This window comes from Oryzias latipes, chromosome 5 (genome assembly GCF_053564925.1).
Source record: "Oryzias latipes strain Hd-rR chromosome 5, Olatipes_Hd-rR_3.1".
Taxonomy (NCBI): Eukaryota; Metazoa; Chordata; class Actinopteri; order Beloniformes; family Adrianichthyidae; genus Oryzias; species Oryzias latipes.
Genome location: NC_136241.1, coordinates 1,791,478 through 1,815,559, shown reverse-complemented (window position 1 = coordinate 1,815,559; position 24,082 = coordinate 1,791,478). Strand labels below are relative to the sequence as shown.

The 24,082-nt window shown below is 41.1% G+C and overlaps 1 protein-coding gene across 12 annotated transcripts in view; it reads right to left on the bottom strand.

The window, feature by feature from the left end:
* The window catches only part of LOC101167601 (sodium- and chloride-dependent GABA transporter 2), a 34,158-nt gene that overhangs the window by 1,236 nt on the left and 8,840 nt on the right, over window positions 1-24,082 (bottom strand). For 6 of the 12 annotated variants that reach the window (XM_078946776.1, XM_078946775.1, XM_020701433.3 and 3 more), the window contains 13 exons: window positions 21,665-21,846; window positions 21,380-21,514; window positions 19,371-19,511; window positions 18,001-18,088; window positions 17,791-17,923; window positions 16,763-16,897; window positions 15,289-15,392; window positions 14,924-15,048; window positions 9,275-9,387; window positions 8,161-8,298; window positions 7,993-8,095; window positions 7,809-7,909; window positions 48-218 (listed from right to left, as the gene is read on the bottom strand). In XM_078946776.1, coding sequence (XP_078802902.1) covers window positions 48-218; window positions 7,809-7,909; window positions 7,993-8,095; window positions 8,161-8,298; window positions 9,275-9,387; window positions 14,924-15,048; window positions 15,289-15,392; window positions 16,763-16,897; window positions 17,791-17,923; window positions 18,001-18,088; window positions 19,371-19,511; window positions 21,380-21,514; window positions 21,665-21,846 — 1,669 coding nt within the window. Of the gene's footprint in view, window positions 1-47; window positions 219-947; window positions 990-1,652; window positions 1,692-7,808; window positions 7,910-7,992; window positions 8,096-8,160; window positions 8,299-9,274; window positions 9,388-14,923; window positions 15,049-15,288; window positions 15,393-16,762; window positions 16,898-17,790; window positions 17,924-18,000; window positions 18,089-19,370; window positions 19,512-21,379; window positions 21,847-24,082 lie in introns of those variants that run through there. The other 6 variants (XM_011494609.4, XM_078946779.1, XM_078946780.1 and 3 more) reach the window with 4 other exon arrangements.

The following is a 24,082-nucleotide window of genomic DNA, read 5'->3' as shown; positions in this document are numbered from 1 at the left end:
GAGCAAACATAGCTGTGTTATTATTGTGCCTTTTCACGCTGGCTCACCTGTCGCAGTGTACCGGGAGTGACGGACAGGTTGTACAGCATCACTAAGGGAACAACCAGTGTGGATGAAAGCGTGAACCACCAGCCAAGCGAGTAACCCCACCACGGATACTCGATGGTGTTGTTGAACTTCAGAGGAGTGTACTTGACCAGCGAGAAGATGAATGTCCCCTGGAACATTTTATGAAGAGATGATTTTAATTATAAATGTACTTAAAAGTAAACAACAACAATTGTTTGTGAAAAATAATTAATTACTGAGGTTTTACTTTCATGAATTTACAATATGTTCTGGTTCTTATTTATGGAGGACCACAAATGTCATTGAAACAGACAAAAACATTTAAATAATAAAACATTCTTTGCTTATTAAAAATATTTTATATTTAATCTAAAAGTAGTCATATTGTGGGACATCATGTTTGTGAAAATCATATTTTGATTCAGTTACTAAAGTAATTCATCACAGCACATGGTGTCAAACCAAAAATGGTTTAGTTCATGACATGAGGTTTTTAGGCAAATACATCCAAATATGAACTTTCTCAAAAGGTATTTCACTCCTCCAAATGTCTTTTAAACCTCTATTTTGTACTTAGATTGGTTAAATAATCTAACAAGAATAACATTCATTTTCTTAATAGTAACCAAATAATGATTTTTTTTATTGATTGGTAAAAAAAAAGTATTTTTCTTAGTCGAATCTCTATGTGGATTTGCTTTTCCTTTCTATGTTCTTTCAAATCAGGGTTAATTTGTAAATTTACAGGATTATATTCATGGTAAAATGGATTTTTAGGTTCAGTATTCGTCTCCACAGGTTTTATGTGCTTTTCCACAGCCTTCAACTTAAAAACGTCAAACTTAATAAAACACGCTGAAACCCAAATTTCTCCCTACCAGATGGTAGAGCTTTCCAGCTTTTAGCTTAGTCCTTTAGATCAGTGTTTTTCAACCAGTGTGCTGCGGCACACTAGTGTGCCGTGGGAGATGGTCAAGTGCGCCGTGGAGAAATTGCCCTCATTAACTGATCTAAAAACATTTTCCATCTCCAGGAAATCAGCTCTTTGTTCATCCAAACAGGCCCTGATAAAACACTGAGTAGTTAGGAATATAAAAGATCTTAAAATAACTTTTTCTTTGTGTTTATTTAATTCTATTAAAGACATTTTGATAAGAATCACGGTACCGCGATTTAGCTGCAGCTATAACTGTGTAAGGAAAAGTCCCGCCCCTTTAACTGTCTCCGCCAATCATTCTTGAAGGCTTAATCACATGTCATCAGTCTGACCAATCAGAAGTGGTTAAAGTCTTCACTTCCTTGTTCTTAATTCTGCTGATAAAGTCGCTCAGTTCTAACAAAAATACTGGCTAAAGCTCGTCTTTAGCTGGTGGTTCATCTCTTAGAAAAAAACAGCCGCAACTTCCTGCTTTTTCTGCCACAATTATCACAAAAATCCACGTGAGATTGCGCGCGCGGGGGGGGGGGGGGGGGGGGTGTTTGTCGATCAGTACAGACCATGAATTTTCTTTTTTTATTGTTTGGGGTGCTGGTGTGCCGCAGGATTTATGTCAGGGTTAAAGTGTGCCGTGGCTCAAAAAAGGTTGAAAAACACTGCTTTAGATATAGTGCTGGCTATATTTCTGTAAAAAAAGAAAAAGAAAAGAAAGAAAGTACCGTATTTTCTGGATTATAAACCGCTAGTTTTGTCACATGCTTTCAATCCTGCAGCTTATTGAATGATGCAGCTAATTTATGCATTTTTGAAAACAGTCTCAGAGAGGTAGCTGAATGTATAATCCCATTTCCAGCAACAAGACCATCTATTTTGACACACCCACAAGCAGCCAAACAGCATGGAAGTCACTTCTGCTCTTAGACCACTCAGTCATGGTGCAACAAAAAGAAACACCCATGCTCAGCCCTACTTTGGCCGCATCCCACAATCCCTTGGTGCCATTAGACCCAACGTGCCCGTGACCGCCACTACAATATGACGCATCTATCAAGTTAAAAAGCAATCGTTAAAAGCAGTTTGAAAAAAATCCACCATCACCAACGGAAAAGCCGGTCTGCTGTGTGACGGAGAGGACAGCGCAAGCTCAGGAGAGAATTTACCTCAGAGTGACACTGACAGCTACAACGAAGGAGAGACTGAGAGAGTGTGGTGAAGAATTTCTGACGCTATTCCAATCTGACACTGAGGAGGAAGACTTCCATGGTTTCAGTGCACAGGTGGAAGATGAAGAAAGCTCTCAGTGACTTTTACGTTCATGTTTTTTAAACCAGCCGTGTTAGCAGTGTGTTACGGTGTGTCACTGATGTGAAAGGAAACTTCTGGCCACGCGCTGCTTATAAGTCACAGCGGCTCTAATTGAGTTAGTGCTGTTACTACCATGTTGCTCCTGTGTTACTGCCGCGTCACAGGCACAGTTTGAAAAGAAAAGCTCATTTATATCATTAAAACTTTGAAAACTCTTTCTGTGTGCCGTCTTTCTTTGTAAATATATCATGTGTTAAACCTTTCCTGCATTACTTTTTTCTTTCTTTCCTCTCGGATCTTCCTTCGGTTGTTCACTTCCCGGTTTGGACCCTCAGAGTCTCCAGAGTGGGTTAATAAAGAATCATTCATCTTCTTCTCGGGGAAACCTTCTTTTATTACAGTTCTCTTTCACTCTGTATAACAAACATAAACGCACACCCCCAACACACTAGAGGTAAGATCTTAAGCCCGAGCCCGAGTTAGAACCCGACCTGACCCGAATTTCGGACTAAAATGACAATCATTACGTTCGGGTTGGGTCGCGCTTCTCTCTCGCTGACTTTTTTAATAAATATATTGTAATGGCTGCAAAGAAGCTCCTTAGGCGGGCGGCTGTCAAACAGCTCTTTATTAATCCTGTATGTCAGAACGGTTACCGCACGAACCGAAAGGCACAACCAGCTTCTTACTCAGAGGGAGAACGTTCACCAAACGCACACGCACGCACATGCAAGCACACACACATGCACGCACACAGGTAGACCCCGCCCCTATCCCACCAGTCACCAGCCCACAGTTGTTTGACATACACTGTGGTCCAGCAACTGGCAGAAAGAGGGGGGCACCGGCCACCCGCAGCTCTGTCCCAACTCTGGGTCGTTACAATATGTTTATAAAAATGTATACTAAAATGATGTGTGGATACTAAACTAAGGAATACTTGTTATAAATAAATAATTTGGTTAAAACAGAGAATGCGCTGTAAGGTAATTAGTGATCCCTCGCTATAACACGGTTTACTTTTCACGGTTTCGCTACTTCACGGATTTGCATCGTGCATTGTGTTCTGCATTCTGATTGGCTAAAAAGTCACTCTGCATCTTCTCTACCTGTGCGTCAATGACGTTGCAGTTTAATAGGTAGGTACACGTAGGTAAATCAGCTTTCCAAATTAACATTTCGTACGTGCAAATTCTCTTGCAATTTTGAGTTTCTCTAAAACCCATAGAAAAAAGAGCGACAACAACTGTCAATCACTATGTTCTTCTCCCGAACAAACACAGCTGCACCGCGGGCTTCAAAAGAAGAAAACACTGGAGAGTGGAGTCAGGATGCAGCGGCTCAGTCTGAAGAGCAGTGAAATACACCTGAGTCACTATTTGTCCCACTGTACTTTGTATTTTTTTACTAATCATTTTAAATTTTCTCCTGGTCGCAGTGGGCGGGGCTAATCTCCGCAATTTGAAGCCTTCTGTTCACATCGATGGTTAAAATTATTATTTGTCAGTACAGTACAGAAGTTATTTGTTGAAAAAAAAAACGTTTCTAAAGTACCTTTATTTGTGAAACAAATGCTTGAGACTGTAAAATGGTTTGTTCTTTCTTTTCAATGTATAATAGAGTATTTAATTGTATAATAATTGTAAAAAAAATAGAGGTTTCTACTTCACGGATTTTGCCTATCACGGGTTCTTTTTGGAACACCTGCGGAAAACAAGGGTTTACTGTACTATATAACTATTACTAAACAGGAAGCGCAGACGCAGAGCCCGGGCGCGCTTTGCGCGCGCGTCGTGAATGTAATCTTCCCTCCGCAAGTCCACATCTATTTTGTTTAGGTATCTCCGATATGGAGCAGCAAGAAGTCAAGGATAAACTGAAGACAGGGGAACTGAAAAGGCAAACACGCACCGCCGAGGCTGCAGTATTTTTCCGCGTAATGACGCCAGTGTGCATCAAGATCTCTCTTTCACTCTCTTTGTCTGGCCTCTTATTCCGCCGAAAATACTATGGGATAAATGGAAATTTCGGGTTTGCTTCGAGCTCGGGCCTGCAAATCAAGTTAATTGGTCAGGCTGGGTCGGGTCGGGCTGGAATTTTTAGGCCAGATCTTACCTCTACAACACACTTCTGCTGCAGCTCCCTCCTCCATCTTAGGCTACGTTCACACTGCAGGGCTTAATGCTCAATTCCGATTTTTTGAAAAAATCCGAATTGTTTGCTAGACCGTTCACATTTCCAAGTAAATCCGAACTTTTGTGATCTACAGTGTGACCGTGAAACAACCCAGAGTTGACCCGCATGCGCAGAAGAGTACTCTATGTCGAATGACGTCACTCGTTGTTTGCGGAAGTAGCTTACGTTAACATGGATGTCAACAACAGTGTTGTCAACAGCGGAGCTCTTTTTCATTAATAAATTTATTTTCACAAAGGAGCCATAATAACAATCTTCCCATTTTTAAGAAGGCATTGGAGCCGGGATCGTCTGTAACCACTGTTGTAGAATGTATCGGGCCCACGCGCGCGCGCGTTTGTGTAAGGGACAGGAAAAGAGCGCGTGCAGCGAGAGAGAATGGGGGGGGGGGGGTGGCAGTGTGGGCGCGCATTCATGTTGTGTGTTACGGAGGAAGGACAACGGTAATAAAAGAAGGTTTCCCCCAGAATAAATGCTATGGACTCTTTATTAACCCATTCCGGAGAATCCTGGAGAATCTAAGGGTCAGAACAGGGAGGAGGAGGAGGATCCGCCTTGGGTCCCTTGCGCTTCTGACCACGGTCGGGAAGGGGAGAAAGAAAAAAAAGTACGCGCGAGAAAATGTTCAACACCACGCTCGGCCATTTAGCTGTTAATTTTTTTCAAAAACCGCCCGGTTGTGATAAGAGCCCTGGAGTTTGGCCTGAATAGTGCTGTCACCCCAAATATTAATACAATTGGGGACATCGCTTCCCTTCCACTGACGGGTCTCTGCAGCATCGTCCGCCGTGGTTGCTGTTTACGTTCTCGTTCCCGCCTATTTCAACGCAGAATGATGACCTTTGTTGCGTATCGATGACGTACGATTCGGATTTAGGTGGCCTGGCCGGTCAGACGGCGGTCGCAATTGAAAAGATCGGATACGTTTCGGATTCAGGACGGCAAATCCAAGTGGCCTGGGTCGCATTTGAAAAGATCGGATCTGTGTCATTCAGACTGTCATGAAAAGATCGGAATTGGGTCGCATAGGGGCAAAAAAAATCGGAATTGGGTCGTTTCAGCCTGCAGTGTGAACGTAGCCTTAGACACACTGTTACGGTTTCTGTTTCTTTGCCTTTGTGTTTTGTTTCCTTTTGTTCTGGCATGTTTTCAGTTCACTTCCTGTTTTATTTTGAAAGGTTCCTGTGTTAGACCTTGGTTGTGAGTTTTACTTTGGTTACCCTCTGTACTGATTGTTTCCACCTGTGTCTCGTTGTCTTGCTTGTATTTAAGTCCTGTCCTTCCCTTCCTCCTGTGCTGGTCCATAGATTTTTATTCTGCTCTTCCCCTGTTTCAAGTGTTTCTAGTGTTTCAAGTTTTGGACTTCCTGCATTGCAGTGGTTTTTAGTTTGTTTAGTTATTAAAGCTCCTTATCCACCTTGAACAACTGCCTCCTCCTCTTTGCGCCTGGGTACTCCCACAATCCCCGACCCGTAACATTATGGATCAGCCAAATCCGCACCCAGCAGAGAGGGCCTTGAGAGGGTTCTGCCTGGAGGCAGAACAGACCAGGCTCTGTAGGACCCCTGCATCCAAAAGGGTGCTGGATGCACCTCGACCCGTCCCTGCTCCCAGGAAGGTCCTGTACATGGAGGTGCCGGATGCAAGCCAACCCGTTCCTGCTCCAAGGAGGATGCCGGACGCACCCCAACCTCTCCCCGCTCCCAGGAGGGTCCTGGAAAGAGGGGAGGTGGACAGGAGGGTGCTGGATGCACCCCAACCCCTTCCTGCACCAGACGCCTGGCCCGAGCCCCCTGCTCCGGTCGCCTGGCCCGAGCCCCCTGCTCCGGTCGCCTGGCCCGAGCCCCCTGCACCAGACGCCTTGCCCGAGCCCCCAGCTGCGGACCCTGAGCCCGAGCCCCCTGCCGCGGACCCTGAGTCCGAGCTGGCTTTCCCAGACTCTGAGGCCGAGCCGCCTAACGTTTGCTGGCTGGACACTCCGAGCCGGACAGCGCGGCCTCCCGGTCGTCCCCTCGGACCCGCCTCGCCGGACTGAACGCCATTCCGGCCGTCCTCCGGACTCTGCTGCATGTGGCGGTTGGTTCTCGTGACCCCCTCCAGGAGGAGGGGGTCACGAGGGGGTCACCTGTCCTTCCCTTCCTCCTGTGCTGGTCCATAGTTTGTTATTCTGCTCTTCCCCTGTTTCAAGTGTTTCTAGTGTTTCAAGTTTTGGACTTCCTGCATTGCAGTGGTTTTTAGTTTGTTTAGTTATTAAAGCTCCTTATCCACCTTGAACAACTGCCTCCTCCTCTCTGCGCCTGGGTACTCCCACAATCCCCGACCCGTAACACACACGCGCGGTTTCAGCACATATACATCCTCAGTCTACAACACAGTGTGGCGACCTGGGGGTTAACCCCGCCTTAAGCCTGTAAGACTCATGGGAAGTGGGGAATCGTGGGTGTAAAGTTCCTCACCATGACTGAGGGGGCTGTGAGCAGAAGTCAGCTCCATGCTGTTTGACCGTTTGTGAATGTGTTCAAGTAAATAGGCTAAAATGTTGTATACTTCACCCTCTCTGAAGCTGTTTGTAGTTCTACAGTGTTTGGGCAGGATAATCGGTAACTTACTACTTGAGTCATTACAACATGCGATTTGTAGACAGGTGCGGCTTGTGTATGTACTAAGTGGCTTTTCCTTTATAAATTAGAGGGGTGGGTGCGGCTTGTACTCAGGTGCGCTCTATAGCCCGGAATATGATAGCTTTTCAGACGTGCTTCTATCCAGCTGGTGCTGCTTGTGAAGCATTTCTTTGTAAAAGGTTGTGTTGATGGGAGGCTTTAATTCAAAGCATTTACAGAAGTTATTTATTTAAAGTTGGTTTTATTCAAGTTTTTGCAGTTCATCTTTAACATGTACCTGGGCATCATATGAAAAAACTGATGTTAAAACTTAATTTTTTAATAAAGACCTATTCCATTTAGAGTTAAACTGTTTATCTGTAACAGAAAAGTGGAAAACAGAGGAGAACCGCACAGAGCAGAACCCCACAGAAAAGAACCGCACAGAACATCGCATTTCCATCAAACTGGTTTGTCTACAGACACAACATGACATCTCGGTTAACTCAGAATCCAGTCTGACTGTGTTGCAGTGAGGCAGCCCAAAACACAGGGATAAATTGAAAATACGATAAATTAGAGAAAGATCGTGCAGGACAAAGTACGGCTCAGGAGAATGCGGCTGAACCAAACAGAACGGAAAAGAACAACAGGAAATAGAACAGATGGAAAAGAATCAGGAAGAAAGGAACCAAACTCACCAAGCAGATCACTGGGGTCACGTATTTCAAGAGGTACTTAAATGCAGACACAGGTCTGTATCCGATCATGTCTTCAATGATGTCATAAAACTGATCAATACCTTTGGAAGAATGCATGAGACCAATGAATGATTAAGATTCTTTGTGAAGCCACGATTTTTCTCCTTTTTGTTGTTGGACTCACCATAAACCCAAGCTATACACACGGACTGCAGCAGAGCAAAGAGCAGCAGAGTCATTCCACTGCAGGCATAATAGTCAAACACCTGAAAGACGTAGAGTCCTCCCTGTGAAGAAGACCACAGCTGCAGCTCTTCCAGTCATTGTGCGTTTTCATATGCAGGGATCTTACCTCTGTCACCATAACCAGGCCAATGAGAAAACAGATGACACAGATGACGAGCAGCAGAAGTTTACGCCGATGGCCGACTTGGAAGAAGCTGGGGTTCAAGTCAGAAATGGCTGTTGCAAGAGCCTCCAGGCCCACGAACTGAAACACAAAGACCGGTTTTATTCCATCAACCAGGAAATGCAAACAGGAGGTGATAAAACCCAGAAAGAGCTCTCAGTATGTTCTTATTGAGCTACACTAAATTTAACATCAAAGTTATATCCACTTATGCAGTATTTTCAGAAAAGTGCTGTGTTAGTGTAGTAATAATTCCAGAGCTATGCAGTTAAAGTACACAAATCTCTTTGAGATGACAGTGCAGGACATGTAGAACAAGTGTACCAGTCAAGGCCTGGAATTCTGCACCAAAGTCACGTGATTCAACTTCAAAGTTATGTCTACTACGTCTTAAGTCTAAAATTCTATGTTTCTGGACTAATAACTCAAAACTACACAGTAAAAGTACACAAAGCCTTTGTAGTAATCCATAATTAGAACAAATAAGACGTTTTATTATGAAGACCGAAAGCAGCAACAATCACGTTTCGTGCTCTGCTGTAGTATAGTGTAGTAATTCCTGAAGGGCTGCTGGCTTAACCACAACTGAGTGAACGGCGGCCCCTGATCTGTGGGCAGGGCCCCCGAAGCGCGTTCTCCTGGACACTGCTGGCCGAGCAGCCTCGGGTTGCCGGCAGGCGCCGTGGCGGGATGCCGATTCAGACGTCTCAGTCTGGCTTCTAATCGAGGAAGCGCACAGGACGGCCCGGGCCTCAGTAAACCGGTGACCCAGCACACAGCTGCTGGGAAGAGTGTGCGCTCACTGCAGGCAAACACGCATGTGCAGTGACCTGTGTCTCAGAGGGTGATCAATTGGCCGTTCTGTGTGTCAATCAACTGACATACAGTACTTCATGGTGAGGATGATGATTAGCTGACGGCATTTTTAATTTTTTATATATATAGTTTATTTATCTTTCATGGGCCACGATCTCCCCACGTCTTTCACGATCGACCAACGTAATGAGTCCCCCTGGTCTAGAGTATCTGGGGAAAAGACATTAAAATAGAAGAATACCTGACTGTCCAGACCTAGCAGGATGATCATCATGAAAAATAATGTTGCCCAAAGCTGAGGAAGAGGCATCAAGGTGACAGCTCGAGGATAGGCGATGAAAGCCAGGCCCGGGCCTGCACAGAAAAAGACAAGTGTACTCAACAGTTCAGCAGTGATCCAATTTAAAGGGTTTAAACAATGATATTCTTAAGAGGTTTATAGTAAACGATCTAAAACGTCTAACCTTCCGATTTCACCTTTAGCAAACAGTAGAACACATTCTTTTTAATGTGTGATTTATTTAGAAATGTTTCAAATAAGCAAAAGCAAACAAACAATTCAAAACCACAATAAAAAAAAAGATAAAGTAACTAAACAAAAAAAGAAAGAAAAAAACATAAATAAATAAAATAATTATACAAACAATATACTGTGCTACCAATCTATGTCCAGCACAGACATTAAACACCTCATACTTGTTTATAAATTTGAAAGTTCACTGGTTTCTAGGTCAAGGACATGACATGTTCAGAGAATTTAGATCCAGAGCCCTTAAGAGAATGTCTGATTTTTTCCAGATTAATAAAAGAAAGTGAGTCTTTTATCCATTGTGAATGAGTGGGTGGGCGAAGATCTTTACAGCGCATCAAGATTTGCAGGGCCTAGGTTGCATTTTACACAGTTAGAATCGGTACCAGGAAAGACTCTGGCAAGTCTGCTTCTAGACCAATGAACTCTATGAACCACTTTACATTGAATACAGTGCCGGGCGCATATTGATGAGTGAATTCGTCCAAGCACAGATCTCCACTGATCATCATTTATGTCCACATGGAGCTCTTCTGACCAAGATGCTCAGATCTATCAATCAAGGGTGGATGGTATGAGGTTATACATTTTTGATATTGTACCCTTCAGAGAGGGGTTAATCCCCATGAACGTATCAGTCATAGTGGCTGTTGGGGCACTGGAGGACTCAGGGAAGTGATGACAAATAAAATTACGAGCCCGCAGATACCTAAAGAAGTGAGTGTTAGGCAGATTAAACTTTTTAGATAGTAATTCAAATGAAGCTAAAGTTCCATCTGTGTAAAAGTATTTTACTGAAACTAGGCCAGGACTTCTCCACAGGGCAAAAGTCTTATCAGTAGATGATGGAGGAAACAGAGGGTTAAGATGGAGTGGCGACATGAGAGATATTTTTTGGATTCCAAGGTGTTGTTTGAGTTGAGTCCATCTTTAAACAATACTTAACTATGATGTTATCGGTATAAGATGTGGGAGATAGTTAAAGAAGAAAACACAAAAGAGAGAGTAGAGTAGCAGAGGCAGATGTATAAGATGACTCCTCTATTAGTAACCAGGTTGGCTCAACCATATGACAACGACACCAAAATAATATTGTTCAGATATTTTCAGCCCAATTGAAAAAAAAAAAAGTTTGGCCGCCATTATCTTTGCTTTTCTGCAATATCATTTTTCTCATCCTTGGCGGCTTTTTTTCCCATAAGAATTGGGCAATAAAAAGACCTGAAAATTAGCTTTGCAATGAATACTGGTGGGCATTGAAAAAAATAGAGAAGTTTAGGCAGCACATTCATTTGGATGCAGCTTATTTTACCTGCAAGAGATAACGGCAGCATGGCCAAACCCTATAAGTCACAATTTGTATGATCCAGTAATGGGTTAAAGTTGGTTTTGAAAAGATCAGAAAATTCCTTAGTTACTTGAACCCCTAGATGCTTAATGACACATGGAGAGATTTTAAAAGGTAGGTCTGAGATAAATAATAAAAGGTCATCTGCTTACAAGGCTACTTTATGATCTACGCCACCCCTCAAGATACCGCACACTGAGCTAGTTCTAATGGCCGCCGGACGTGGTTCAATGGCTAGCGCAAATAGAAGAGGGGAAAGAGGACAGCCCTGTCTAGTTCCACGGCCCAAGGGGAAGTATTTTGAGTAGCCATTATTAGTGCGAACACGTGCGTACGTATGTGTACAGTAATTTGATCCATGATACGTATTTTGAGCCAAAGCCAAAGCGTCTCAAAGTATAGAACAGCTACGGCCACTCCACCCGATCAAAGGTCTTTTCAGCATCCATGGAGATGGTTTTGGGGGTGTCAGTTGAAGAGGTGCAGTATAAAATATTCATACGCTGCCTAATATTATGGTATGAATGTCTGGTTTTAATAAAGCCAGTTTGGTCAGGACTGATTAATGTGGGCATTATCGACTCCAAGCGTTTTGCTAGCCGCATGGGGCTCGCAAAGCCCTCTCTTCTGCTGCTGACACAAAGCTACACTGCTCCTAGCATGTGTCTGTTAGCAGCCGGACACACGGAGATAGCACTGACGTCATCGCCCCGCCTCCCCTCTGGAAATGCTAAATTGAATTGAATTATGCAACACTATTCACAGGGTGGATGTTAAAATGAAAATGCAATCAGCTCTTTGCATTTTCATTTTAATTATGACACAGAATAAACACTTTTTAAGTAGAAAAGGAAAAAGCATTCCTTCAAAATGCTTTTTGATTTTAATTTTGAGTCATCTGATGCAGTTACATTTTGAAAGTGAAAAAGCATTTCTGTTAATCCATTTTAATTGTCAAATTAGACATTTCTAAATGAATTTTGCTACACATTTACCAGATAACTTTTTGAAAATGAAATGTCAAATACCATTTTCTTATCATTTTAATTAAGTGACAGAATAAGAAGCAGTGTTGAGGAAGAAAAGGAAAAAGCATTTTGACAGATTGCTTTTTCATTCTCATTTTGAGTCAACAAATGCAGCTTCATTTTGAAAATGAAAAAGCATTTCTGGTTTTGACTTTTATGTTTAATTATGCTACACAAATGCTTCCATACTTTTTATGCCAAAAGTCATTCATTAAATTTAAAAAAAAAAGAAGTTATAAAAGCAAAAATTTTGACTGAAGGTTAAAATTAATTTATGCCTCACACATCTGAAATGTAATGTATTTAATGCTTTTATTGTTAATATGAATTACTTAGACACCAGGAGGATGCTCTGTCCAGATGTTTGTCTATTTGTTGGTGTAAGGATCTTTGATGAGTTATAAAGAATTACCAGTTAAATACTGTTGGATGAATGGTGAAATATTCAGTTTTATAATCGTAAATCTGACTTCAGAGGAGTAGCTGTGTTAACATGGACAAAAGTAATCGGAATAAACGCCTAATCGGAAGAGAAATGCGTCATGTAAACATGCCGTTCTGAATAGTCTGTCCCAATCAGACTCGTTTGGATCAAAATGTCTTTCCGATGGAGATAGGTGGGTTATGCCGATTGTAGATCCGATCGTTGTTCATGTAAACGGTTCATTCCGATCATGGGTCACTACTGCTCTGGTTTACGTCACACATAGAAGGTGCGGTGCTTAAGAGAAGGATTTGGAGCTCATACGGGAAAGACCGGATTTGTGTTTCCAGTCGTGTCCCGACAAAATAAAAGCTGATGTTTTTCCCACATATTTACGTGCAGCCAAGATGCAGATTGCAGAATTTCCCGCATTGATTTATGTTCATCCAAGACAAAATGTTGTTAGCTCGTGTTAGCCTCTTCTAACCCTTCTTCAACTTCTTCCAGCTCCGTTCTTCTAGAAAAAAAAGCACTGACACACGGATTAAAAATAAAATGATGAGCAAACAGGCGCTTCATAATATTCATAACATTAATAAAAGCACGTTTAGAAGATCGTCTCGTTTATTACAGAGCTGCTGCATAAATGAATAAGGCATATATAATGTATATAAGTTTGTATACTGTAGGACTTATTTCCTCTTCCGGTTTTTCCAATACTACTGCGCATGTCCAATGATTTATTCTGACTGAAAGTGTGACCATGTGACCGTTTGTTCTAATCAGAAAAAGTTTTCCTGATCCCATGTACACGGTTGGATTCTAATCCAACCATTGATCCCATCAAGATATTATGCAGATGTAACCGCCTCACCAACCACCAACCAACTGCACGTCACTGAGTATGTGTGTGTGTGTGTGTGTGTGAGATGAGAGAGAGGTGCCTGTGTGTGTGGAGGGGTATCTGACCTCCAGGGTAGTCTCTGTGTTAACTCTGGCTAAGCTGCATTTGATGTGTATTGAGGGTGGACACTTTCCTTGAAATAAACACAAGTACAATACTTGCTGTTCTGTTGTAGGTAGAGGAGTGTGTTATGGGAAATAATACGGCTTTAATTGTGTGTTTGTGTGTGTACGTCTTGGCATATCAGTGTGTGGTGTGGCTCTTTGACTTTCACAGTAAAAACATTTGGCTCTTGGTGTCAAACTTGTTCACCACCCCTGCCTTAAAGAATTCAGATGGGATTTCCATCAGGTCCAGGGCTTTCCCACTCTGCATAGACATGACAGCGTTCTTTAGTTCTTCAGGGGTGAAAGGCTTATCCAGTTGAGCAGCTACATCTGGTTCGATTGTCGGAATATTAGGATGTGTAAAGAAAGCTTTGTAACGTTTCTCATCAGGAAAACATTAGGAGTGTTTAGAGCAGAGTAAAAATTCCTAAATTTATCACTGATAGTTTGAGGATTGATTGTGAGTCCATCAGAGGTAAAGACTTCAGTAATATCTTGATATAAGCAGTTTCTTAGATAGAGCAGCACTGGGGGATTCTGCACACTTATTTTGCAGTTCCGATATAGTAGAGTAAAGATCGCGGCTCTTTTGTGAATCTTCTTTTTATAGGTGCTGTTTGATATTATTTCCCTTCTCAGAAATGCTTTACATGCTTCCCAAATTGCAATTGCAGATGGATCTGGTGTATTATTAGTGGAAATGTACGCCCACTAATAAACTGAACAAAGTCTGTGTCTTTGAACAGCAATGGGTTAAACCGTCATGGAGACCGTGACAGAGAGTTACCTGGGAGGAAAATATCAAGGGTAACAGGTGAATGATCTGATATTCAACAGTGACATAAAAAGTTGTGTGGCTTTAGAGGATTTGGAGACAGAATAGGGCTTAGATGAGGAGCGATCCAGTGTTGGGTTGAGGCAACAGTTAAAATCAGCTCCATTACAGGCTGACTGTTATTTAAATTAAGAATAGAAAGAAACAGTTTCTTTAAAAAAATCCTCACTGTCAAAGTTTGGCCCACAGACATTCAATATTGTGAGACTCTCACCACAAATTCTGCCTGAAACTATAATGTAGCGGCCATTGGGGTCTGATATTACCTCAGTGACAGAAAATGGAACAGATTTATGGAAAAAGAACAGCAACACCTTGGGAATAGAACACTTTTTTGATTGAATATTAGTTATTTTCCTGATTTTTTTCTCAACCCAGAAGAAAGATGACTCGATCTCTGAGGCTCCGCCTTTCTCTCCTTGTGGGTGTCGCCCATTTCACAACATCCTCCTAGAGCTGACCTCAGCAGTTTCTCCCACGAAAACAAACATCTGAACTTTTCCAAAGATGGATGTTTATTTTGTTCATATAAAACGAAAGCGTTGAGCCGTGGATTGGGAGGGGCTGCGGCTCAGAGAGCAGGTTTATAGAGGAATACTAAGAAATATGTGACTGGATCAAATTACCACTATGGGGTTGTTTTTGTGAGGAATGATCATTATAAAACACTTCAAAGCTCATAAGTGTTGGTTTTGCATGACATAGCTTCACTCACCTGACTCTGCCACCTTTGATATGTCTGTTTGCTGCTCAAAGGCCATAAATCCAAGAACAGAGAAAATGGCAAAACCAGCCACAAAACTGGTTCCACTGTTCAAGAGGCACAAATATATACAATCCCTGGAAAACAATACAAACAATAAATCTCAACATATGATCATATTACTATAAATAATAATTGTTTTGCCTTTACTGAGAATTCTTCTAGCACCAAATGTTTCAATAAACTTTAGAAAAAGTCTAAAGGTTCTGTTCACTAAGTTGAAACAACTTTCTATCATTTGAAACTAATCTTTCTAGTGAATGAAAGAAAATACATGAAAACCGTCCCTTCATTTGCCACTCTGGTCCTTAACTCACTTGTAGCAGTTATTGTTGTACTTATTGTAGCTGCCCAGTGCAGTAAGACAACCAATGCAAATAGCATAGGAATAAAATATTTGCGTGCCGGCATCCATCCACACCTGTAAAACAATTCCAGAAAAAACAAGATTTCAATACTAAGGCATCAAAGACATAACTAAATGCCACTAACCCCTGAGTGATTCAAAGCATTAAGCAGAGAGGGTAAAGATAAAAACAAAAATAAAATCAGAGGATCTTTTTTATTACTTTCTCTGTGAAAATAAGACAAAGTTCAGGAGGCCTGAGCATTCTTAAAACATCCCGTCTTCAAAGCCTAATGAAATGTAACTCTGGATGGGACGCCTGGTTTTGAACGGCGTAAATGATGTGCTACTAAGAAGCACAGTTCTTTACGACACTTTTCCTGATGAATTATGACCCTTTCAGCTTGCCATAATCTGGTGTTCAGTGAGCTCTCACTGAATGTTCAAGCGGTTGAACATTTTCCTGCTGAATCGCAGCACTCTGACCAATCAGGGACTCAGATAGTGACGTGTATGTAGCGTCCTTTACAGAAACACAAAAGTATCAACCATTGAAAACACAATCCTGAAGGAGAAAACAATGATCCAAGAACTTTTAACGATTTATCCTTTAGATTTTTTTATTTTATTTAGGAAATCAGTGATGTCAAATGTGTTGTGTAAAACAAAAATAGCAGCGAGCATGGTGTTTGAATTGATTTTCAAATCCAGGGCACTTTCTTATTTTAGTAGTTAGGGAGTGCTGAGGGACTTCAGACATTGCTATTGTGTTATCCTGACTTTTTTGTCCTCCTTTCTATTTTCTTTATGTGGACTGTGGGACATTTTTGCTTGCTTGTTTTTAGATTAATCAAGGATTTTGTATTCTCTGGACTTACAGGACTGCTTACCTAAGGACGGAGTAAAGAGGATCCTATCGTGTGGAACTATTTCTTTGTAGAACTTTTGCCCCTTTTTTATTTCACAGAGGTCAAACCCCAAGGCTCCACGTTTGCTTCAGACTATTTCCACGAAGTACGGCTGGTGACAAGTTCCTCCGCGGAGATCAGATATCCTCTGTTTGAGTTATACAGTTATCACTTCCTCCTGTGTTCAGACCGTGTTGGGTGGTCCTCTCCAAACTAATACAGAGGAACGATGTCAGGACTAACTAGCTTCCTCCTCTCTTTCTTTAACTGGTTATCTTGTAGGTAATCAGTTCCAGTGGTAGTCAATATTAACCTGTCTCATGACTGACCTGGTGAGAAAGTTCTTATGGTTCTCTTACTTAGTTTAGTTTTACATGGAATGCCCTTCCTGGCCCTCTGCAATGACACTGACTTAGGCACACCAAAGTGCTGGCTCCGCCCCCTTGTGGTTGCATTTAAAAACAACTCAAGCTTATTTGAGACTGGTTACTAAAGCGGCAGAAAACAGATTTTTATAGGCGGGACTTGTATTGATACCTGTGGATCAGCAAGACGGGACGGATCTGGATAAAGGTAAAACTTGATTCCATTTAAGGCCCCTGGGAGTGTGAGTCCACGAATGAGCAACACGACCAGCATCAGATACGGGAAGGTAGCAGTGAAGTAAACTACCTGCACGAGGCAAAAAACCATGGCATGTTAGTCATTTTAATAGTACGTGTGGTCAAACCTGTCATGTTCAAATTATCATTTTTAATTAAATTCTGTTTCAAAAATAGTTGTTTTTCTTACCATATACCTCTAACCTCTTTTTCTGAGAACTCAGTCAAGAAGTTTAATATTTATCTGCAGCCTGGTTGCAGTTAATGTTTCTCATGTTTTTGCACCTGTTTAAACCATGATGGTAAAGATCATTTACTAACCAACATTCAAAAATCCACAGGACTGCTGATTCACGTTAAGCTCCGTAACCTTTGTGCTGTCCTAAGCACTTTAACGTTGGGAGTTGGGTCATCTAGACCCACTAGACAGTGCGCTGAACCTTTTTTCTTCAATGATTTGTGATCTTCACTGGTGTCCATGGATTACATGAAATCTTTCCACCTTTATCCACCTTTGTCATGGTAGGGAGAACACGTCAATGGAAGGGGGGGGTCATAGGATAGCACAAGGGTTAAGTGAGTAGCAGGTATCTCTGCTCCAAGAAACTTGCTTATTCATGAGTAAAAAAAACACAATAATGATATCAAGAACTGTTGGCAGTTTGAACCGTTTAGAGGTCATCTGACTGCCAGAAAACGCCTCGGAAGAGGTTAGATGCAGCTGAAATGACATCAGATCCTTAGAAGTCACTTCTTTGGGTCAAACGGCTGAATCCGTTTTACTTATGGTCATTAATGACAGCATTCCAGTTAAAAGATCTTTTATATTCATAATAAATGATTCTGAATGTAAAGAATTCACAAACATGAAAGGGAAGACGTGGTTACGCCGTGTTGATCCAAGCTTTCAGTGGAAACATGAAGAAGTGTGAATGTTAGAAACAAACAGAAGCCTTGCTCCACCTTTCCAGTAGACTTCACTCCCTTCCACACACAGAAGTAACAGATGATCCAGGATAAGAGCAGACACAGAGCCAGCTCCCACCGAACACTGCCCAGCTCATTGATGTTTCCTGTGATGTTCAGAATTCTCCTCCTGTGAATCACACAAACACACAAAAATCACAATTTCCCCTGAAAATATAAAGGTTTTAGTCTTTTTTTGTTACTTACTCCCAGAATTCTCTCACTGGTGATGTTGCATTTTCAGTCAAAGTCGTGTTAAAAGGTTCAAGACTTTGATGAAACTCCACGCAGTTATCTGAAATGTTGAGAATATTTTGACAGATAGATCTGGAATAATCAGCGTATTCTATGAAATCCAATCAGTCTTAACTAAACAAGGATCGCTGTGCTGCAAACACACACATTCACAAAGTATTTCAGTTTAGGGATGAACAAAGATTCACAACCAGTGACAGCATGAACGGTTCAGTGACCGGGGAAAACAAATCAGGAAGAGTGTTTACGGCAGAAACCGTCTAGGAATATGTCTGGAAACTGGAATTTGACTGTAGGATACTTTGCTCATTACATAATAACTTTACTTTGTTTATTTGAGGTTTTTGTTTTTTTACTTCCACCCTCAAGTTAGTCAAGAATAATGGATTTATTGCATGCTAAAGGAAAACATACAACACTTAAATGAGTTGTCTTGGTGCCATTATTACCAGCACAACACTCACTGTTTGAATGAAAAACGTCAAAAAATGTGTGTGCTCAAAAAATGATTTTGTACTTGAAACTCAAAAATCTGTGCCCACAAAACTATTTACTCTAGAAACTAAAGAAAACGGCAATCAATACAATTTCATTTGTGGACTGGATCAGGTTTGAGCATGATTAGAAGAATTTCTGACCAATAAGCATCAACCTTCATGTCTGCGATTGGCTGGCTTATGTGGCACATTTGTGACGCCGTGCCTGCTCTGTTTCCAGCACACAAGAGACACAATTGTTTTGTCTAAACGCTTTTTGGAGTTTCAAGTACATTTTTCTGTTTCAAGTGCAAAATAATTTTTGAGCCCACAAAAATGTTTTTTTGCTCGAAACATAAAAATCTCTCCATACTAGGTCTGCACAATGAATCACAAATTTATTGTTATCGCGATTTCAAGCTGCGCAATATCCATATCGCAAAAGTCGGCAAAAATCGCAATTAAAGGTAAAGCTTAAATGTGCTAAAACAATCTCCATGGCAACTCGAACTATTGAATTAATCCCTTTATGCATTTGGCCAATCAGATGGAGCTTTTATGTTAGATGTTGCCCTCCTAATTAGACGAGGGTCAGTCGGAGAATTATTTAAGGTATTTTGACTCTTGTTTAAATAAACTTTTGCAGCGAAATGGAAATGTTTTTGTTGTTTTTGCTCTTTGTTCAAGTTATATCGTCATCGCAATATTGATCACTAAAATCGCACATTTTCCTCATATCGTGCAGCCCTACTTCATATGAAATAGTTGTTTTAATGCAGAAACGTATAGATTTAAAAACAATGTAATGTCAGCGTTTAGCCTTTAGGAAGTCTGCATCAGAGTTACCGGTGTTCCAGCTGTTACTGCACGTCGCCCAGGGAAGTTCTGCGTTGAAAGAGGAGAATAGATACAGGAATGCCCAGGCCAGTATGATGATGTAGTACATACTGGAGTATGAAACAACCACTTGGCTTCCATAACCAATCCCTGCAAAAAACAAACAGATTAAGTCACATGTGTAAAGTTTAGTGCGCTGACTTACAATCTAAAATGTTACAGAGGTTCATGACTCTCCTTTTCTTTCTGCCAAATATTGGAAACCTTTCCAAACGTTTTTCTTTTCCATGATGGTGCTGATCAGTCAACCAGTGGAGTTAATGTGCTTAACAAAGGTGCCAGTCAAACTCCTCAGGAAGCTAAACGTCCACTTGCAGCTTGAATGAACGGACCTGATTGACCTCAGGCTGATTAGAGTCTTTGTAATGTTGGAGGGCTGAGCAAAGACGCTTTATCATCAAAAAAATGATTTGTGCAGCTAAAGTCAATAAAGTTTGGGAACACATTCATAAATTGTTTAAACCTCCCTGGACCAGCTGTGCCTGAAGTTTATCACAAATAAGTCATCCTTCTTTATGTTCTTTTGACGAGCAATCAAAGCCATCAAGACATGCATGTTTTTGAAAACTACATCTGGTATTAATTTAGTCCTGTTTGTGACTTTGAAAAAGATGAAAACCATCAGTTCTGCCAAAATTCCTTCTCCCCAGTCCAGCCTGTCAGCTGGTGACTCTTGCATAACACCAAGAGTGTCGCACATTACTTCCACTATCCAGTTGGACAGATTTTTTAGAATAAATGATACTTACTAAAATATAATTAAACTCTCCAAATTTGATAAACTTTTATTAAATATTTTTACTGTCACGTTCAGCGAGTTTCTCAGCGTTTTGGAGTGTCTCCACCCGGGTCAGACGTGCCTATGACAACAACAAACGCCTGGCTCACCTCACTGAAAAAGATCTCACACCTGCATCTCTATTTGGTCTGATTCTACTCCACATCCAGAAACCAAACCATTTATGTTAAGAGTAGCTTTTTATGATGGAGGTTTTGTGAATCTGAGAGCATTTTGTGTTTGATGTGTTAAGTTTACTGAAATGTTTAATTGAAGTATCAATTATCACTATAGCCGCGGTTACGTGTGCAAAATATCTTGATATCTAGAATCCAACCGTGTACATGGGATCAGGAAACCTTTTTCTGATTAGAACAAACGTTCACATGGTCACACTTTTGGTCAGAATACATCATTGGACATGCGCAGTAGTATTGGAAAAACCGGAAGAGGAAATGAGTCCCACAGTAAACAAACTGAGCTGTCATATATATTTATGCAGCAGCTCGGTAATAAACGAGACGATCTTCTAAACGTGCTTTATTAATGTTATGAATATTATGTAGCGCCTGTTAGTTCATCATTTTATTTTTAATCCGTGTGTCAGTGCTTTTTTTTCTAGAAGAACGGAGCTGGTAGAAGTTGAAGAAGGGTTAGGCCAACACGGGCTAACAACATTTAGCCTTGGATGAACATAAATCCATGCGGGAAATTCTGCAATCTGCATCTTGGCTGCACGTAAATATGTGGGAAAAACATCAGCCTTTATTTTGTCGGGACACGACAGGAAACACAAATCCGGTCGGTCCTGTTTGAGCTCCAAAGCTTTCTCTGAAACACAGCACCGTCTATGTGTGACGTAAACCAGAGCAGTAGTGACCCATGATCGGAATGAACCGTTTACATGAACAACAATCGGATCTACAATCGGCATAACCCACCTATCTCCATCGGAAAGAAATTTTGATCTAAACGAGTCTGATCGGGACAGACTATTCAGAACGGCGTGTTTACATGACGCATTTCTCTTCTGATCAGGCGTTCTATCCGATTACTTTTGTCCATATAAACACAGCTATGTCCATCATCTATCTTTATCAAACAACCAGTGGATGAGTGTCTGAGTCCACGAGGCCCATCGGGTCGGGCAGAGCTGGACACCAAAAGACTGGACATTCACCTTCAAATAATGGACAGATCTTTCTCCAACAGGTGATGCTTCCCTGGCTGGTATACTGGCCAAGGGCTGTCTCCAGCAGAAACAAGGGAATGCCACAAGTAAAGAGGAAGAGTATATACGGGATGAAGAACACACCTGAGGAGCACAAGATGTTTAGGTGGTGACCCACATCCATTGGAATAAAATAATGTTGTTGAAAGGCATTTCTTTGGGTTTTTGTTCAACACGTTATCACAAACATGGCGGTCTCTGTGTGGGTTTCCATTTAGCTATAGCGGGACTCGCCTCCTCCATTTTTGTAGCACAGGTAAGGAAACCTCCACACGTTTCCAAGGCCTATGATCTGTCCTGCAACCGCCAATAGGAACTCCATTTTGTTTGACCATTGTCCTCTGGAGGGAGCAGGATGTGCTGTTCCCAAGTCCATCTGGACCTGGACCTCTGAACCGGGGATCTTTTCCATAACACTGTAAAGAACAGAGTGGCATGTTAGAATTATACCCCTAACGTTGTTTTTCCTCTGATCCACCTGAACAAACCTTGAGTCAAAGTGCCCCGGATGTGGTGAAGTTAGCTCAGTTATCGTTATGTAAGAATAAAAACTTCAAAATGTCATGATAAACAACATCCTGTACATGATCTGCATGAAAATATGAGCAGGAACATTCTAATTTTCAGAAGATTTCTTTTTTACTGTATTTGTTCAGATGAATCACAGCACTACACAATAGCACAGTGCAACACAACTCTTCCTGTTCCAGAAAAGCCCAGCATTTGTTGGTGATCCTGATCTGTGTTACGGTTCCCCTCCAGCGTGAACGCAGTTTGTATTTTCTTTGTCAATGTCGAATTTAGGGGCGGATGTGGGGCAGAGGAATGTGACTGCCTATTTTTATTCACTGTACAATTTTGATGATTTAGACAATTACCTTTTAGTTTTTGGTCAGTCCTATTAAACAGTAATGCAAATGTGCAACACTATAATCAGTCTCTTAAAGGTCATTGTCAGCTCACAGCCAGCTGTCGTTCTGAATTAGGTTATCAGTCGGATAATTCTTCTCATCAATGTAGCTTTTGTGCGGCTGATGCCTCAAAAGTGATGTGGGAGTGAAGCGAGTCGACTGGAAAGGATGTGTGCAGCAGCAGAACTGTCCACCGGTGGACCTGAAAACCACATTCCCCACACAGACTGTCACTCAGTTCATAAGAAAACAGGAGGACAAACTGCACCGAACAAGAGCCAGACAGTCATTTACACCTTTAAAAATCTGCTGCCACATAGACAATATGATTAAGTACAACCTTGAAATGGATTGGTAATCAATTAAAAAAAATAACCGTATGGTTAGAAGTTATAAAAAGAGTTTCATGTGGGATGAAATTACTAATAAAATAAAAAGGCTACATATAAACTGGAATAAAACATTTTAACAGATGGGTGTGAATGAGATCCATTATGATCATTATTACAAAGAGGGAACACAGTCATGGATAAGAGGAGATTCACAGAGTACTTCATGGTAAAAATCTGAATGCTGCAGGTTTATGGAGGCTATTAAACTGCAGAGCAAACCTTGACATGTAAGTCAAAGTTGGAGAAGATATAAAGTAACTAGCAAAAAGTACAGATACTTCAAGGTCCTATACATGCAACTGCTAAGTCTTTTATAGTAAACAATATCTATTTATATGATAAAATATTACCTTTGGCACACAAAAGAACTTCTTTTTTAATTAAACATGAGTTCTTTTATTGAGTTCTTTTCTGACCCAGATATAAATGACCTCTTTGGGTTTCTTCTCATGAGGAAAGAACATTTTGATTCACTTAAAAGCTCAGAAATGGATTTAGCGTGGTATAGGCCCTTTAATAGATGAATAATAATGCTTCCCTATCAAATATCAGGATATTTAAATATCTGCAGTTTGCTGTAATTAACACTCAGGTTCTATGAATTCTACGAACTTCAGCCAACATCCTAACTGCTGCAATTTATGACTGCATGTCACATAGCTTGATTATGTGAGGAGAGATGACATCATATCTAGCAAACCTCGTCGCTCAGATTATCATTATGAGTCTAATTCTGCTGTGATGTAAAAGCTGGTGGAACATGAGCGAGTTAGTGGTTTCTTCGGAGCAGCAGCTCTTTGGTTTCTGGAATTTCTCTGAGTCCTGCAAAGCAAAGTTTGACAACGGGGGGTGTCTGGCAGCCTGCTGCCACCTCTAATCCCATAATAATTGGCAGCTGTTTGGAAGGAACCCTTTAAATTTGGGATCATTTTTCATTTTCGGGTGGCAGGCATGAAACCTTTTGGAAATGTCTGAACCAATAGATGATCAATAATACTTCACTGAGGCTTTTCTGGACTCTTTTCCTGGAATTGCATCACCATAGGAGGATAAACTTTAGCCTCAAATCCCCCAAAACTCTGCCTCAAAATAAATGTCATCCTTTTCAATAAAGAATGAATAGATTTGAACAACTGGACCCAGATGTCTTCTATCTGCATGAATGTTAAATTATGTCATCAATGAAGTCATCAATGAAGTTTTTTACAAGGTTGTAATTATTGATTTATATAGCAAACAAATTGAACTCTTTAACAAATGAGTTTATCACTCACCAAATGCAATAAAAAATAGAAGAAGAAAAAAGTTTTTTGTGGTGAATTTGTTAAAGTTTTTCAGTGATGCCACTG